This window comes from Zootoca vivipara, chromosome 2 (assembly GCF_963506605.1).
Source record: "Zootoca vivipara chromosome 2, rZooViv1.1, whole genome shotgun sequence".
Classification (NCBI taxonomy): domain Eukaryota; kingdom Metazoa; phylum Chordata; class Lepidosauria; order Squamata; family Lacertidae; genus Zootoca; species Zootoca vivipara.
In genome coordinates, this window is record NC_083277.1 from 109,176,675 (window position 1) to 109,194,870 (window position 18,196).

General features: G+C 44.2%; 1 protein-coding gene across 1 annotated transcript in view; it reads left to right on the forward strand.

Moving 5' to 3' along the window:
- Positions 1–18,196, forward strand: part of CA10 (carbonic anhydrase 10) — a 320,562-nt gene that overhangs the window by 248,041 nt on the left and 54,325 nt on the right. The window contains exon 5 of the mRNA XM_035103821.2: positions 8,752–8,937. Coding sequence (XP_034959712.1) covers positions 8,752–8,937 — 186 coding nt within the window. The remainder of the gene's footprint in view (positions 1–8,751; positions 8,938–18,196) is intronic.

Genomic DNA, 18,196 nt, shown 5'->3' on the forward strand with positions numbered 1-18,196 from the left:
CAAGACCCCCAAAAAATTCCCACCAATAACTCAGACAGGCACATTAATTTAGGTTTTGTCTTTGGCATAATTTTGGCCACAACTTTATTCAAAATTACAAATTAATTTGAGTGTTGGCCTTAGGCTTTGGTTAATCTTCTGCCCCACGGTGGGACAGGACCAGCTCTGACTTCCTATGGTAGGAAAGTCAAGTAAACACCCCATGGTGGAGGAGATAGCTGAGACCAGGCCATCTCCCCCACCAGAAATGTTCCCCAAGGCTCGTGCTCTGTATTGGCCCCAGCCCCACACCATTGTGGGGGTGTAAGGACTAGAGCCCCGGAGCCCCAGGATTCCTTTAACAGAATACTTCTATAAGAGCAACACTGAGGGGCATGCACCTCCATGCGATGCCCCTCCCAAACTCATCAACCAAAGCCTAACCCGCCAACCTAACAAGTTGTGACTATTGCTAAGCAGTAGGCAAAAAACCAGATGGCAACAGCCAATCATCCAACTGGAAAAAAATTCCTACTGGCTCCTGAATACAGGCGGCGCCATAGCAAGGTCAGTCTAAACCTGCAAAGAAAAGGAGGTGGGGAGAGGGAGATTCAAATCACTAGTCGGAATGAGCTGGGAACTAAAACGCTGAGTACTTAAGCACTCTCCCTGTCAATCAAGGAATGGATACATGCAATTTACCCCAGCAACACTCAGCCCTCCAATCATCTTCTCTCTTAAGCTTAGACCCACCCCCTAACACACACACAGTCTTTTCTGCTGGGTCCGGCCGCAACCCCCATTATTCCCCATGGGGTTAATGAGCTTTAACTGGACAGGACTGTTGTATGAACGACATGCACTTACTCTGTGCATGAGGAATTACATAAATATAGGTAGCATGAGAAATTCCACATGGTTGCAATGCTTTAAGAAGTGGGAAAGCCCTTGAAGATGGGTTACATAGTTGAACACAGCTCCCAAGAAGCAAAACATACTGATACTGAAGCAGCTCTAGTTACATTTTGTTGTGCTGTTGTAATCCTTTTTGGGGGGATCCCATAGGCTTGGCCACCGTGAGAACAGGATGCTGGTCTAGATGGGTCATTGGCCTGATCCAACAGACTCCTCTTCTGTTTTTTATGTTGCGTTGTTTTGTGAATTGTGTTGTGTTCTTAAATGAGCTGTTTCTCAAGGAATTATAACTGTCTGTACGTGAGAGGTTGCAGGTCCACATCTGTTCACCACAACACATTCCACGGATATCAGATGTATGCCTGATGAACTCACTGCCTCATTCTGAGTGAACAGGCATGCCCCACGTTCTCCAGTGTGAACAGCAGTGCTTTTTTCTGGGGGGGACGCAGGGGTGTGTATACACCTAAACATTTTGTGAATCTAATGGGAGAAGAAACTAACATTTTTTTAAAAAATAGTTTCTTCTCTAGCACGGTGAATCGTCAGTTCCATTGCTACCCCCAATGGCGGCCTCATTTCCTGTCATGGTGTTTCCTGAGTCTCAGGCGGAAGCGAGCGTTTAATGTGTGAAGTAGGAATTGAAATCCAGCATGGTGATTGGTCAGTTCCGTTGTTACCACCTCCAATGGCGGCTTCCTTTCCTTTCCTGGTGTAATGCCTGTTCTTTGTACTTCTGTCCATTTACCGTATTTATTTTTTCCCAATTTGAACTATTAAATGGTGATTTTCTTGAGTGAAATTGAGAGTGTCCCTAAACATTTTTTTTGGGGGGGGGGAGCACTGGCGGACACTATTGCTCTGTTCCCAACCAGATACTTTCAGGACACAGTTTTTAATAGCAGGAAGATTGCTTACCTGGAATCCTTTTTTTTAAAAAATGCTGCGCACTTTTCTCCAGTCATTTCAGGAAATCTTCTCAGGATTTTCTCTCCAAAATTATCATCGCTTATGACATTATCCAATGAAGAGTAATACATATATTTATCACTTTTGCCTAGTCCTCAGATTATTTCACCAAGGCTGACAGAGTCATTTGAGGAGCTAGGTTCTCCAAATCCTCTCTAAACTTACATTTGAAAAATCCAACATTTCATAGCTTGGGTCATGATTAACTTGGCTACTTCGTGCCATGTCAATAAAAACAAGCTCGGCACTCCGAACGTGGTCACGACAGATGCCAGCTTGAATAAGCAGTTCTGCACATCAAGTGATTTCAGATGTTGAGCGTTTTCTCCACCTTTCCAATTTGGCCATGCCACTCTTTTGTTTTGTTTTAATAAGAAACAGAGCATAAGAAAGTCACAATAGGAGCACTGTGTGGCTCAGCAGCAGCATAAGTGTACTGGATTATCTATACTTCTGCTGGTACCGTACTACTCCAGATGGGGCATGGGTGGCGCTGTGGTCTAAACCAATGAGCCTCTTGGGCTTGCTGATCAGAAGGTCGGCAGTTCGAATCCCTGTGATGGGGTGAGCTCCCGTTGCTCTGTCCCAGCTCCTGCCAATGTAGCAGTTCGAAAGCACACCAGTGCAAGTAGATAAATAGGTACCGATGCAGCAGGAAGGTAAACAGCATTTCCATGCGCTCTGGTTTCCGTCACAGTGTCCTGTTGTGCCAGAAGCAGTTTAGTCATGCTGGCCACATGACCCAGAAAGCTGTCTGTGGACAAACGCCAGCTCCATCGCCCATAGTCACCTTTGACTGGACTTAACCGTCCAGGGGTCCTTTACCTTTTTTACCTTTTTTACTCCAGTCAGATGAAAAGGCCACAACTTTAGTCAGTGCTACAGAACATGGCCATGCCATAGGATGGTCTTAACCAACTGCATTGGCCATTGCATAAGAGACAGTGGCAGTACATCAAAGATGGTATGTGTGTCATCCTCTGAAAGAACACAGGTGTACATTGGAGGGGAAGAGAAAGGTTCTTCATAATGAAAATTGGGGTGCATCCATTTGGCAGCTCCCTGTGCTCTCTGGTTGGCTGAAACTGGAAATGCACCAAGTTGGGCACACACACAAGAGCAAGTACCTTTTTATCCTGAGCCAAAAGCATAATCCCTGCCATGCACAACCTACGTTTGTCCAATATTTGTTCCCTTTTGTCATGCCACTGCCTTGAGGGAGCCACATTCTGTGTCTTGAAATACAGAAAGAGCTCAGTCTTCTAAAGGACGCAGATTTATTTTGTACCCTAGTTTGTTTCCTGTGCAATTTTTATCCGCATACAAAGGATGTGATTGTGAATGAAGAACTCTATTGTATGCACAGCAATGGTAGACCTTGACATTTGTGTTAGAGACCCATTTGAGCAATGTGGAATGCTGAATAAAACTCAACAAGAATCCAAACAAGAGGTCATATCAGGCGGATTCCCGTGTATGGTGATTGGAGGCTCAAGACCTAAAAAATATAGCTTGGGAGCCAACATTTTAAGAATATTTAGAAATTCTATTCAGGTGTTCATTTCAGGGTGGGGGACACTGGTAGGTCTAGTTATTTCCAGCGCATCACTGCTCCTGTCTTTACAGTCCTCCAGGAGTGGAAGAGCAAGCTTCTCTACTTGTGGACACTCCCTGTGTGATTTAAACCCCCACATGATTTACTGTTAGCCAGTTTTTTGCAACCTTGGGTTCCTAGATATTACTGGACTCCAACTCCCATCATCCCTAGCCCACAAGGCCAATGGTCAGGGAGAGCGGGAGTTGTAGTCCAACAACATATGGGGATCCAAGGCTGGGAAAGGCTACTCTAGGCCTTTGCCCAGAAATCATCCTACACTAAAATAGACTGCAACATAATATCAGTGTCTGCTTCATTGTGTCACATCTCCATATATTTTGACTATTTTGCAAGTCAACCTTATGAAGGCTTATCATAATCAATGAAAATACTATGTTAATGGTAATTTATATATGTATATCCCTTTATATATCCCTGTGACAGGGTGAGCTCCCGTTGCTTGGTCCCAGCTCCTGCCAACCTAGCAGTTCAAAAGCACGTCAAAATGCAAGGAGATAAATAGGAACCACTACAGCGGGAAAGTAAACGGCGTTTCCATGTGCTGCTCTGGTTTGCCAGAAGTGGCTTTGTCATGCTGGCCACATGACCTGGAAGCTATACACCGGCTCCCTCGGCCAATAACGTGAGATGAGCGCGCAACCCCAGAGTCGGTCACAACTGGACCTAATGCTCAGGGGTCCCTTTACCTTTACCTTTATATGTACTTTCTGTCTTCCTCAATGGGTATTTATAATTTTGAGGCTGTTGCCAGGCTCAGCCTCCAGTTCACCTGCATATGTGCTGTTTGAAGCCCGCAAGTTAGTTGCAGCTGCCTTGGCAATCAAAAGAAGGGGAGCAAATTGGTCAAGGCTGGACCACAACGGAAGCTTGTACACTACAGTGGTACCTCTACTTGCGAATAACTCTACTTACGAATGTTTCTACTTACAAATGGAGCTCCGTCTGCCATCTTGGATGCGGTTTAGATAGGATTTTTTCTACTTACGAATTTTTAGATAGGATTTTTTCTACTTACAATTTTTTTCTCTCAATGCATTCCTATGGGATTCGACTTACAATTTTTTTCTACTTACAAATGTGTGTTTGGAACACATTAAATTCGTAAGTAGAGGTACCACTGTAGCTTTCTCCAACTTGGTAGGAGTTGTCGGACTAAAGTTTACATCATTCCTGACCATTGCCCATGTTGGCTGCAGCTGATGGGAGTTTCAATCGAAAACACCTGGGGGGCACCAAGTTGGAGAATGCTGCTCTATCCTTGCAGTTGCAGTCCATTTTTAAGCATGCTTGGAGGAAGCTGAGCATTTGGACTGATCTTATTCTGCCTTCATGGTACAAAAACTGCCTTGGTCGCCATGGTTGATGACATTTGTTGTTATAGAAATAGCAGGAGGGCAACCCTGCTCATTCTCCTTGACTTCTGTTGCTTTTGATGCCATTGAACACAGTAGTCTCCTCAGCTGACTCCAAGACGTGGGGTGGCACCACTCCACTGTTCTATGGTGGTTGCGTTCCTACTTTCAGATAGTAGCGGGTAGGGACAGCTATTTCCTGGCACCATGGAAATTAACCTGTTGCATTTTGCACAAGCCCATTCTGTCCTGCCTCCCACCAGTGCTGCTTAACATCTGTATGAAGCCACTGGGAGATATGACCAGGAGTTTTGGGGTGAGGTGTCATCAGGATGTGGGCGACACACCCAGGTCTATCTTTCCATACCTCCTGCATCAGGAGAGGCAGTTCAGGGAGTGGATCCTACTGAGGTCATCTTGCTCACGGGCCTTCCAGAACCTACAGCTGATGCTGAGAACTTTGTCCCAGGAGCAAAGTCCAGAGAAAACCCATATAAACGGGAATTTATGAAACACGCCTGCCAATCCTTGCAGCATGATGTTCCAGGGACTCTAGCGAAGCAAGCTGAGATCAGCAGTCAGTCGAACAGAGTTGTAGCTCTCTAGGACAGGCTGGCAAGTCAATCAGACTGATCAGGCAAAAGCAAGCTTCCATGGAGCAAGTGGGAAAGAGTACTGGTGCAGATCACTGGCTGGATGTCTTAGGAATACTTGCTAAATTGCCCCAGAGTGTAGCTGGTACTCTTTTGTTGCTAGTTCTCCCATATAATCCATAGAGAGATAATAGGTTTGTGTTAGTACTCCAATTGGACCATTTTTTAAAAAAGAAAGAAAGCAAGGGTAGCCTAATTTAAGTTTTGCACCCAGCAGAGTAAGTAATGGGCTTTTGAATATATTTCAAGAGCATTCAAAAGTGAATTAAACATTTAGCAATGTGCCATTTCAGAATAGCAACCTGACTTTCCTACCAATGAGGGGGTGCTCAGTTGCTCAGCGTTTTAGAGCTCGGATTCAGTGAAGCAAGCCCTCATTGAAATATTAATGCAAATCTGATATTTGTTTACTACACATGCAAGTATCAAGGTAATAAACTAGAGGGCAAGCACAAAGCTCCTCAACTTGTGGGGTCCCGTCCCCCTCTCTCTAGGCATTAATAAATGACTTTATGTGACAAACAGAAACTTTTCACACCCTTCCTTTGAAATTAGAAACAGGCTGTAAAGTACCTGTGTCAATATGATGACGCAGAACTCTGGATGGCCAAACTTAACTTCTATCACAGCATCTCTATAATGCAGCTTTTTTCTTACGAGGGAATGAGCAACAACAGAACAAGACCTATGAGCACAGTAATTGCTATTATGGCTAAAATGACACAGCGGCACGGTTAATGATTATGGTGCGTGATGTACTAACTATAGGGTATCATATGTAATTGTCAAGACATTGCTTTCAAATTAAAGCTCAACAAAGCATACCATGCTATAGTTCCCGCTATTTAATACAAATTAGCATAATTTAAATGTACTGTTTGTATCCAGCCTGGTGATTTATTATTTTTATTTTCCTAACAACTGCTGAGAAGAAAAATGATTATTACCTTGAACTGGAGCAAGAAGGAATTGTACAATCCACTAGGAGCAAGCATGCGTCTTACTGGCATGAATGGGTGCTATACAGGAGCAGTGTTTGTATTATACTCTTTAGATGGAATTTCACTTTTCCTTTCAGTCTCAAAGTCTCTGTTCTGATTGTCAGCAAACAAACATACAGGCAACACACTTGTTTTATTGACTGGGGAATCAGCAGGGACGGGATGGGTCATAAAAGGTCTTCTGCAAAATTTTATTTTTCCATAAAGGAAGGGACTAATGACAGCGAGTTCTTCCAAAAAGAAGGTAGATGTGGAGTGGATCAGTGAGTTTTTAATTTTTGTGCTCTTCCTGCTCAACTTTTTCAGGTAGCCAGCACATAGCTGCCATGTCTCCCGTATTCCCCGGGGAATCCCCGTTTTTCCAGCTGTTCCTAGCTGGAAAAAACGGATTTTTTTGTTTTTCCCCGGTTTATTCTGTTTTTCCCCAGTTTATTATTTTGGAACTGGGCGGAGCATGCTCAGAAGCGACTTTTGATGCTGCTCTGCCCAGTTCCAAAATGGCTGCAGCGCTACGTCCGGTCTGCTACTTCGGCTCAGTCCCTTATTTCTCCGACAGCAACTTGGCAGGTATGAGCCAGCAAGAAATCACAATATGCTGGATTTGAGGCCCAAGGGAAGATGACTTGTTGAAGCAGTCATTTCAATTTTAGAATTACTGTTGTCTTCTTGGGCAGGCCCCATTCATCCCAGTGAAGCTTGAGCAAGGTGATGGGAAGGGTGGGGTGCTTCCAGGCAGATTGTCCTTCTTTGCCTTTAGAGTGGCGTCAGTAAAACATGCATCTTTTTATTTTATTTTTAAAAATGCATTGATTTCCTTCATAGTTGAACAATAAATTTATTTATGCACTGGTGGTCCCAATCACAACACTCCACACTGTTTGTTACTTTAGCCTCCCACTGCTACCAGTGTGTTTTGGAACTGAAGCTTATGAAAGGCAGGAAATTGTGTTTCTTCCCTGCTACTAATATCATCCGGGTGTGAACATAATTCTCAGTGTGTCGGCGCGGTTGGAGTGTCAGATTAGGACCTGGGAGACTAGGGTTCAAATCCCTCACTGCTATGTAGCTCACTGAGCAATACACTCGGCCGTACACTCTCAGCCTCACGTGGTTGTTGCGAGGATGGAACTGGGAGGCGGAAGAAAACCTGGGGCTCTTTGGAGGAACGGTGCGATATAAATGTAATAGTAAATGGATGGAAATAATATAGTGCAAAATGCCCAGGTATGTCAGTGATCTGACAATGAAACCCAGTGGCTATGAACCACAAACATAAACATGAAGAAAGGAACTGGCCTATTTCCTTTAAATGCAGAACTTCCAACCAAGATGGGGATTGTAATAGTTAGTAGAGATTTGTCTCTGAATTAGATGAGTCGGAGGAAAAGATGTAAACCATCCATGTTGTAGCAACTGTCGTGGAGCAGATAGGAGTGGCTTGCTGGGTGGAGCCCAACCACTACACTAGTTTCCGGTGAGATGGTTCACTCTTGCTTACCGGGAGGGTAAAGAGGGACAAGGCAGAAAATGCACCGGCTGAAACAATGCTTTTTCACCATAGGAATCTCCCTCCCACCTGTCCCCTCCCTCCCACTCCTGGAAAGCTAGTGTACTTCCAGGAAGTTAGTGTAGTGACTCTGCCCGCCCACTAGGAACAGACTTTTGGGGACAGGAGTGTTGCCCTCAGTGATGGCAAGGAGGATGTAAGGTTACCACATGTATATGAATCTGTATATTTGCAGAGCTAGTCTACTCTGCTTTTAGCCAATTGGTTTTTTTAAAATAAATTTTTCAGTGAGAATAAATGAGTTGAATCTTTGATATGTTTAAATGCAATGTAAATAATTAATCCTTCCAATGAAATATTCCCCTTTATTGGACCCAAAATCTGGTAATGAAGTCATTATTCAAGTCTTGTATAAAGGATACTTTCAAACTCCTACTTATTTAGAAGCAAACTAATCACATTTATTGTGTTCCTCACATACTTCCGGCTAAAGTGTGTGTATATATCTTACATATTTTGTATGAAATATGTATACTTATTAAAATAATTCAGTATATAATGTAATGCTCAAAGCAGGGAAATGAAGCCCTTATGGGTTTGTGAATTTCCTCACAGCCTTAAAAAAAATAAAAAATCTTCTAGATCAACAGGAGACAGTTAAAAGTAAAAACAAACAGAAACCAAAACTAAATAAACTTGAAGCAAGTCAAGACTTGCAAAGTTCATGTTTTTTCTTCCCCACTTCCATTTTGTTTAGGTCAGTGGGACAATGTATAACACAGGGAGGCATGTTTCTCTACGACTGGACAAAGAACATTTGGTCAACATCTCTGGAGGACCCATGACATACAGCCACCGATTGGAAGAGATCCGGTTACACTTTGGAAGCGAAGACAGTCAGGGATCAGAACACCTCCTGAATGGACAAGCTTTCTCTGGAGAGGTATGCCAATATGCTTTAAGCTCTGCAGAGAATTTTACTTTATTTATTTCTTGAGATCCCTGGGGGAGATGACTTGCTCATGTTTCTATCCTCAGCACAGGATTTCTGCACTTGGCGAAATACAAAAACCATTATTATGTAATGGGGAAACAGAAATTCTGCAACTAGAATACACTATGCACATTTAGCTATGCTTGCTTATTGTTCTATTTTTCATGCAGTTTGCTTAGTTTTCTTTCTGGAATCAGTCGCTTGCCCCTGGTGACAAGGATGTGCTTGTTGCAACTCAAAACCATAGAAAGAAATAGTTAAAGGGTATACAGAGGTGGGCCTGTTGCTTTCAAACTGTGATCCCTGGAAGCTCTTCTTCAAAGAGAAGATCAGCAATGGGGGTGTGGTGGGCCAACTTCCCAGCAAGGCAGCTTGCCAACCACAACCAATATCTCACTGCAGAGGCGAAGCTCCCTGCTCTGGCACCCGGAGCGCCGCACATGCTGTGCACCCATAGGCAGGGCCATGGGGGTGGGGTGAGCGTCCCAGGGGCAAGCTGCCCATGGGGGCGGTACGAGCCACCGATGGGGGGTGGAGCGAGCGACCCATGGCGGGCTGCTTCCTGGATGGGGGGGGGAGCCATGCTGCTTTGCCAGCAGCCTTCCTCCCTTCCCTCTTCCTTTTGACAGCTCGGGGGAGGCTCCCCCCCCCCCAGGAAGCAGCCCGGAAGTTGGCATGCCGTGACTCCCAAGTCTCCCCTGAGCTGTCAAAATGAAGGAGGAAGGGGGAAAGGCCGTCGGCAAGGTGGCGCAGCTCCGCCCCTTCCCCCGACGGCTCAGGGTAGGCGGCGAGTCGAATGTCACCCCCCTCAGTGATGACACCTGGGGTGGACCGCCCCCCCATCTCGCTTCCTCCGCCCCTGCCTCTCTGCAATCCACAGCTAATGGTTCTCACCATCACCCAGTGTTAGTTGAGAATGCACCCAATAGCAGGGCCGGCTCTAAAGGAAGGCTGGGTGGTGGAGGCCGCCGGGCTGCCAGGGGAGCGCCGCGCTGTGCCCGCCAGACAGCCGTGGTGGGAAACGGGGCGGGGGGCGCCGGAGCGATCTTCGCACCACGGTGCCAGGGCTCCCGATATGCTTAAGACGGCCCTGCCCAATAGGCTTCAGCTGTGCCCTTGAATATACTCCCGATTCCTCTGTAGGACACAGCAGAGCATTCCTGAGCAGACATGTTGATTTGGAAGACTTACCTAAAGATAGGACAAATCAAATATGTTTATTCGGCTGTACGCCCATCATAAAACACAACACAACAAAACAAATCAAATAAAAACCACAGACTCATACAAACCACAGATAATATAACACAATTCACAGCTCACGAGGACAAATATTAACAATTCAAAAAACATATCTTGAAGGTTTAAGATTAAGATTAAAAATTTAGGCGCCTAACTAAAATCAATATCTGATGTCATTAAAAAAAAAATTCTTATAACTATCAATAATCAGCTAACATTCCATTCCGTCTCTTGTACGAGAGGACGGCTGTTAGGAATTTAGCAACCTGTAGAGTGATATAAGGGTCCACATCTTGAAGAACCCAGGCTAGCTGAAGGTCAACTGGATTATCAGCCATAGGCTGGATTATGGAGTTTAATATACTAGCACGAGCCGAACTGTACATAGGGCAGATAAACATAACATGGTGTAAAGATTCAGTTGATTTCATTTCGCAAGCACACATTGAAGAGACTTGGCCCTTAGTAAATCTATGTCTCAGCACATTAGTTGGAAAAACATTGAACCTAGCTTTAAGGAAGGCATATCGATGAGACGCGGCCGTAAGCGTTGTTAAGTAGGATGGAGTACGGTAAATAGGGGTTATGCCGATATTTAACGGTGAGCAGACTCCCCCGCCAGCTAGACAATTTTGGTATAGCTCCACATCATCCAACCTTTGGTTTATACACCTTTTTGCTGCATTTAAATCCAGTTTGAGCAATTCAGAGGGAGAGATCTCATAGGACAACAATTTGGCATGGATTTTTCCGGTCCACAAATTTGTGAAGTCATCCCGCCACATGCATTGAATAAGATAGTGGTTCGGGAGTTTATGCCATAGGGATATCCAGTAAATCAAAACTCGCCTCCATAAGACTAACTCAACTGAAGGGATCTTCATTTCTAAACGAATAGCAGCATTACTTACGCATGTTGGTAATTTTAAGAGTCGACGTAAGAATTGGCTTTGAAGCGACTCTAAAGGTGAGAGATTTGCAAAAGCAGCCCATAAAGGGGCAGCATAGGCCATTGTAGCCAACACTTTAATGCTATACACTTTCAAGGCTGCAGGGATGAATAGGGCCCCCTCAGAAAAGAAAAAACGGAGGAGGGAGTGCGATAGGGCTTTTGTCTTGTTTTGAAGGTATTCAACATGCGCTTTCCACCCTAAATTATACTGAAAATAAATTCCTAAATATTTAAATTTATGTACTTGTTCGATTTTCGTACCCTCCAGTTTCCATGAATAAAGTTTACGACTCCTTGAAAATATCAGTACTTTGGACTTGGTGTGGTTGATAGACAGATGATTAAGAGAGCAATAAGTTGCAAAAATCTTTAGTGCCCTCCTTAAACCCACTCTGGAGTAAGAGAGTAGCACCGCATCATCTGCATAGAGAAGTAATGGACAACGATAATCAGCTATTCGAGGGGCATGGATAAATTTTTGTGAGTCGGCTAATGGGTTCCTCATATCACTGATAAATAAGTTAAAAAGAAGTGGCGCTAAGATACAGCCCTGGGGTGGAAGGCAAAGAGTCACTGCTGTAGAGTCAAGTCCCTTTCTAATTTCAGAGGTCTTACCATTTTACAGCGGGAAACAGAGTAGTTTCTAGGCATTTTACATGGTCTATCTCTAGACTCTCAGGGTGGTTTTTGTTTGTTTGTTCTTCACAAGCGAAGAAGGACCTGTAATGAAATCAATCAAGATAATCTCTTGCCTCAGAGAAATGAATGGGATTTGTACGCTTATCTTACTTGTTTCAGTGAAGCTTTCAGTTTGCATCAGAGCTCTTGTCAGGAATCCGGTCTGAGAGAGGAGGCTGGCACCTGCCTATATTTAGTATGGGACTCAGGAAACCATCAGATGGAAGACCATGCTAGAACAGAAGCCCAGCCAGCCTTAAGACAAACAGGCCTATCATAATGCTGGAAGATTTGTCCTCAGAGGGATTGAAGGAGCATGCATCAGGCATAGTCAACAGAGGGATGTGGTGCTGCCCTCCCAACAACAGCAACATTGCTGCTTAGTGGGGCAGTTCAGGGCAGTGGCCAAGTCCCAGACTCAATATGGACTTCAGTGGATTGAGTCCAGAGAAGAAGCAGTGAGTCAGATGACCCTGGAGAGGGAAGTCTGCTGAGACAATCAAGATGATTCCAATAAGCAGGAAGGTGGAGACCTTTAAGAGATTTTACAGCCAGCCAGGGGTCATCAGGGGCTAGTAGAAATCAGTGGGTGAGGTCAAATGTTTTGCTTAGATGAGAGACCCCAGGGTTTTTTTCTAATGCTTTTAGGATGTTGGTTTCATGAGAGGCCGGGAATGTATTCATTCATTCTCTCATTCATTCGTACACCATGATCTAGAACAGGCATGTCCAACAGGTAGATCGTGATCTACCGGTAGATCACTGGACGTCTGCAGTAGATCCCTAGTAGATCATTGGGTCCCCCCAAAGAAGCTGCACAACTGTGGCTCCCCTAAAAAAAAGCTCAATGTTTTACCTCCTCCCTGAAAAAACTCAACAACTTTGAGCTGAACCCCCCCCCCAAAAAATGGGCCTTCTTCCTTCCTAAAAAAAAGCTCAAAAATTTTGACCAGAACCCCCAAAAAGGGGGTAGATCACTGCCAGTTTTTAACTCTGTGAGTAGATCGCAGTCTCTTGGGAGTTGGCCACCCATGATTTAGAAGAATTTCAAAGACGGGTTCAGAGTAAGGCAATGGGTCATAAACATCATAAAACAATATTTAAAAATGCAGTATTCCCGTTTTCTGAATCCCCACAGTGACCAGCAAAATCCCTCAACCGATACCAGTGGTCAGGGAATGCTTTGGTGAACAGGAAGTTCCTCAGCAAAAATATAAAGCATTCAGTTCCTGGTTTAAGGTCTGCTGGACCCCAGTATATGATCATGAGCCGTTCCCAATAGGATGTGCCTGGGAGCACAAACAAATATACACCAATATGGTAATAAGAGATGTACATCCTCTTACAAATATGTACAAGAGGCTCTTCCAATATCCTGTTGTTATTCTTTCTGACGCACCAAAAGGTTCTAGCAATGCAGCAGTTTATTCTGCTGAAGATGAATAGCCGCTCTGCAGCCTATGCCATCTATCACCAAGTAGTGATAAGTCAATTAACGCCTGCCGTTTTCATTGGCATCGCAGAACAACAGATATGTAAAGAGCAGTAGATTAATTGCAGCCTTGTCAAATTGTGTTATTAAAATGGATGGCAATCATTGTCTTTGTTTTCCAAAGGCAGGGGACTGCCTGACAAACTCAAGATTTAACAGTATTTTCATGAAATTACGTACAACTCGAACCTCTGACACCCGTGTACTAATTTCACACGCTGTGGTTGAACCCCCCAAAGCCCTACCATTAGTGCAAGGACCTGTGGTTGCACAATGGGGGTTGATCTCCCCGTGCACCGAACACCACCCACACATGGCCCTGATCTGCTAGGTGGAGGGAGGGTTAGGACAGATGGAGGGGGAGAGGGAGGGGAAAGTTCCATTGCATAAGTGGATGTCTTAATGCTAACAGGATGTGTGTGGTGGATACAACTCAGTGAACAAGTTTGCTGAATTTAGCATTCATCTTTTTAAAGGAGGGATGGGGACTCACGTGCTTTAAGTCTGTGTTGCATATTCAAATACCACCCACTCCTGGGTTAAAAGCCTGGTGTACTTTGCCATGAATATATTGCTGCTAAAAGAAGTTGTCATCTCAGGGAAGTAAGGGGGGTCACAATTAATTTAACCACAACATTGGCCTGGGGGAAAATCCTAATTAATGCCCTCTTAATTGTGGGTAGATTCCTGCTTGTTTTTAAGTGTAGAGATAGGCTTCTAAGCTACCCAGAAGTCAACACTGTAGTTAACACAAAGTACCATAACCAAGAGGGGAAACTATATTATAAAATCTTGGAGTTTGTTTTTCCCATCCTACAATTGATGCCTTGCATTTGGAATGGGGGCGCTGAATGGATTTCAGCATTCTTCCTGCTGAATTTCAGAAGTGCAATTTGCCACAGGCTATCTGCATTCCATTCTGGAGCTTTTCAATGGGAAATGACACAGGTCAGTTTTAAGTATTTGAGCTCAAAGATAAGCTTATTAACATAGGAAATTGAGCCTTGGAGGAAAGAGCCAGAAGAGGGAACATATGCCTAATGTAAGGACAGTACAGTATAGCAAAAACTCTGTGGACTACAAATGAATGTTCAAATTCAGCAGTGTAAGTCAACATGGCAATGTATTAAATAGCTAGAGAGATAAAATGCAAATCAAGAGGTAGTTGTGATATTTTAGGAAGCAGATGAAGGATGGCAATTTTTTTTCTAGATGAGTTTATGGGACGTAAAGATGTCCAAAATGTGTTGACCTTTAAATCTGTCTCTTATATCTACTACTTCGGTGGTTGCGGTGGTGCTTCCAAGATGGTGCTGTAGGTATCAAATGTATGACTCAAATGTATCAAATAACAGATATGAGCAATGGCCTACCAAATCATTTTGCTGGCATCCCTATCCTACCTGCTCATTCATCCTGGCATCTGGTCTTCAAACTCTGCAGTAGCAGGGGATGGTGTTCACCATGTGTTTAACATGCACACACAACCACTGGAGAGGATATCAGGGGCTGGTTGGATAAGGAGGAGAGCTGGGAGCCACCAGCCCAAGAGTCCCCCAGGGAGGGCTCTGAAGATGACGTCTTAGGGCCCGGAGCCTGGTGATGGGACACCGAGGAGCAATCAGCAGAAGGGAAGAGCTGGGAGCCGATAGAAGCAGGAGACTTGAGTGATCAAGGGGGGTCAAGAGAAGGAGGGTTATCCAGGACAGGATTAGAAGCTATGAGTCACAGCATGCACACAAACAGTCCCAGTCCTGCTGACTCTCCTTCCCCTCTTACCCCTTGCTCCAGAAGGGCCCTGCACATTGCTGAGCAGTGTGCCAGACAGGTCCAGAGAAGAAGCTCACCCCCTTGACGCAGCCTTTGATGGCTTGGAAGGGATCCAGAGAGAAAGGCCAGAGGGGGGAGGATGTGCCTAGAGCTTAGTTTCAGCAATGCCTCCGTTGAGTTAAGACGAACAAGGGATATTGGGGTGTTTTTTTATTTCTGCTTTAAAAAAGAAAAACCAAACTAATTGCATTCAATGCCTTCTCTGTGTGTGCCTGCCCTGTGGATGACCTGACTCCTTGACAGCTCCTTGACACAGGATCAGGACTGGCCCAAAGTCTAAGAGTCCTAGTCAACATGCTAACCAACGTGGACAATGGAAGTTCTTGTGCTCCATCAGCATAGGTTGATTGTGAAGTGCAGGAAATCCATTTCTTGGCTAGCCGATTCCCATCCATGGAATTCATGTTGACTGTAACTTCAGCGTCAGGCAATAAGCAGGCTTATGTTTGCATCCATTTACATACATCTGTTCATGTACAATGCATTTAAGACAGCAATGCTGTACACACTCACATGGAATAAGCCCCATGGTGCTCTATGGGACTTACTTCTGAATAGACATTTCTAGGATTGCACAATAAATGTAGTAAATAGCTACATTTGAAGGCATTTATATAAATTAGCAAGGGGAATAATTCAATTAATTAATAAGCACAGTGAATTGAGTTAACCTTAATTGAACATTTGAAATCATGCTAGTTTACCTGTGGATCAGCCTCGTCTTTTGCCCCTAAAAGTATCCTTGCTTAAGCAGAGTAATTGGGTGACCAAATGGAATATGTATCTGTGCGATAAGAGCATTCAGCTCTGTTGCAGTTCTGAACAAACTGCTTCCTGTGCACCCATCTTTTGAATCAACAAGATGGGAAAATAAAAGAGAGAAAAGTTGAATGAATATGATCTTCGGAAAAGGTATCTGAAGCATTTGATTGCTTGAGAAAATTACTTGTGTAGAGGATATCTCAGTTCATAAAGCAGTCCTCAATTACGGGAATCTTTTATATAAATGAAAAACCCGAATCCATTTTGTATACATTCATCTTAGAAGGACTTGACTTTAGAGAGCATTCAGCTTAGGGAATAGTTAAAGAAGGGCAGCTCGTTCCTGCAAATACTCCGCTCATGGGTTTGGAGGTAGGATTTGAAAGAGGAGAGGGGGGAAAGTGGGATGGGGAGGCTGTTTCCAGTGTAGGGAGCGAAGAAGAAGAAGAAGAAGAAGAAGAAGAAGAAGAAGAAGAAGAAGAAGAAGAAGAAGAAGAAGAAGAAGAAGAAGAAGAAGAAGAAGAAGAAGAAGAGGAGGAGGAGGAGGAGGAGGAGGAGGAGGAGGAGGAGGAGGAGGAGGAGGAGGAGGAGGAGGAGGAAGACGTGTGCAAGCAACAGCAGAAGAGTTTCCGCAGATTCTTTGCCTTGACATCTCTATAAACTCCTTTGTCTAAAACAAAACCAATCTCCATATTATATAGCTTTAATTGTTAATCTGTTGACAGGTAATTAAAAAAAGGCTGCAGATGCAAATATGAACTAATTACTGTGTTGAACTCAATTTACTTGATTTTTATCTTCCATTAAGAGTTATTGTCAGTTATGGCAAGTGCGAATATATATGTAAAGTGTGCAGGGACAGAACAATGACCCGTCAGTTTTAGAAGGTTAAAAATGGGTGGAACAAACCGCCATTAATGAACCAGCCAAAAGTATAGGAGAATGGAAAGTGATAACAGTTTCAAAATGCCAACCAAAATATCACTGGTTAGAGCAGACTGTTGGACACTGTTCCTGTTGCTCTTCATACTTCCCTTGTTAGACGGAGCTTAAAAGACAAATGCACCTCTATTTACACATCTCCACGACCTACTGATAAAATCCTTGTTTAGAAACTTGCACCCAAGCCCCCTTTGCCACCAGCAAAGGGGTTGGCAAATTGTGGGGGGGGGGCTGTTTTGGTCTGAAGGACGCGCCGAACTCACATTTCGAATTGTGTAATCTGCAGTGTGATTAGGGTTCCTCGTCATCACCCCATTTGCCCACTGGTCTCCTTCCCAATGCTGTTTCCCTACTTTCACAATAGTGAGCTTTTTCTCCCCCCCCCCCCGGCTCGCCGAGCTGGGACAGAGCAACAGGAGCTCACTCTGTCATGGGGATTTGAACCGCCGACCTTCTGATCGGCAAGCCCAAGAGGCTCAACGATTTAGACCACAGCGCCACCCGCATCCCATGGAGAAAGGTATGCTTGCATTTGCAAGGTATTTTGAGGATTGATCCTCACATGGGTTTTGATCATCTGGAGCAGCAGGGCTCACATTTTGGGGCGCCCTTTTCAGAAATTGGCCCCATTCAAGTCATTGGGTCCATCATGCGGCACCGAGGGTTTCCTGAACCCCTTCAGGCACAAAAATAGTTCTCCTCCACCTCACTGACTGCGTTCTCGTCTGCTTTCCCCTTTTCCTTTAGATTGCAGTTGTACGTCTTCTTTATTAGCATTGGTTTTACAGTTAACATGATGAGTGTCATCGTAGAGCCCAGGGTCTTCCCTGTAATATTGCTCTTGTCACAGTGCTAGTTGAGAAGGAAAAACATTGGATTCCCTACGTAGATTTCATTATGCAAATAGAGGTATAGGATATCCGAGCTCCTGTGGACACGAATCAATTCTGTGCCACGTACATTCAGGGAAATAGCAAGTAAAAAATTCAAAGCGAGTGCCTTTCGGGGGAAAGATTTATGTTTCGTATTGTGGGGCTAAGCATGCATTTTATGGGAAAGCGGATGAAACTGGGAAAGGCTCAGACTTTCAGTTGTAGCAAAATGAAAAGGCAAGTTTCCCTTGATTCTTCCTAGAAATGTCTTCCATGATTAGGTTTTCCAAGCTTCAGGAAATACTCCCAAGCATGAGCATCCTGTTGTTAACATCTAGTAGAGCACCAGCCTGCCAGATATTTATCCTGAAGCCTACCCGAACATGCATCTACCTAATTTGCACATTCTGAAACAATAAGTAAACCAAAACGTAGCCC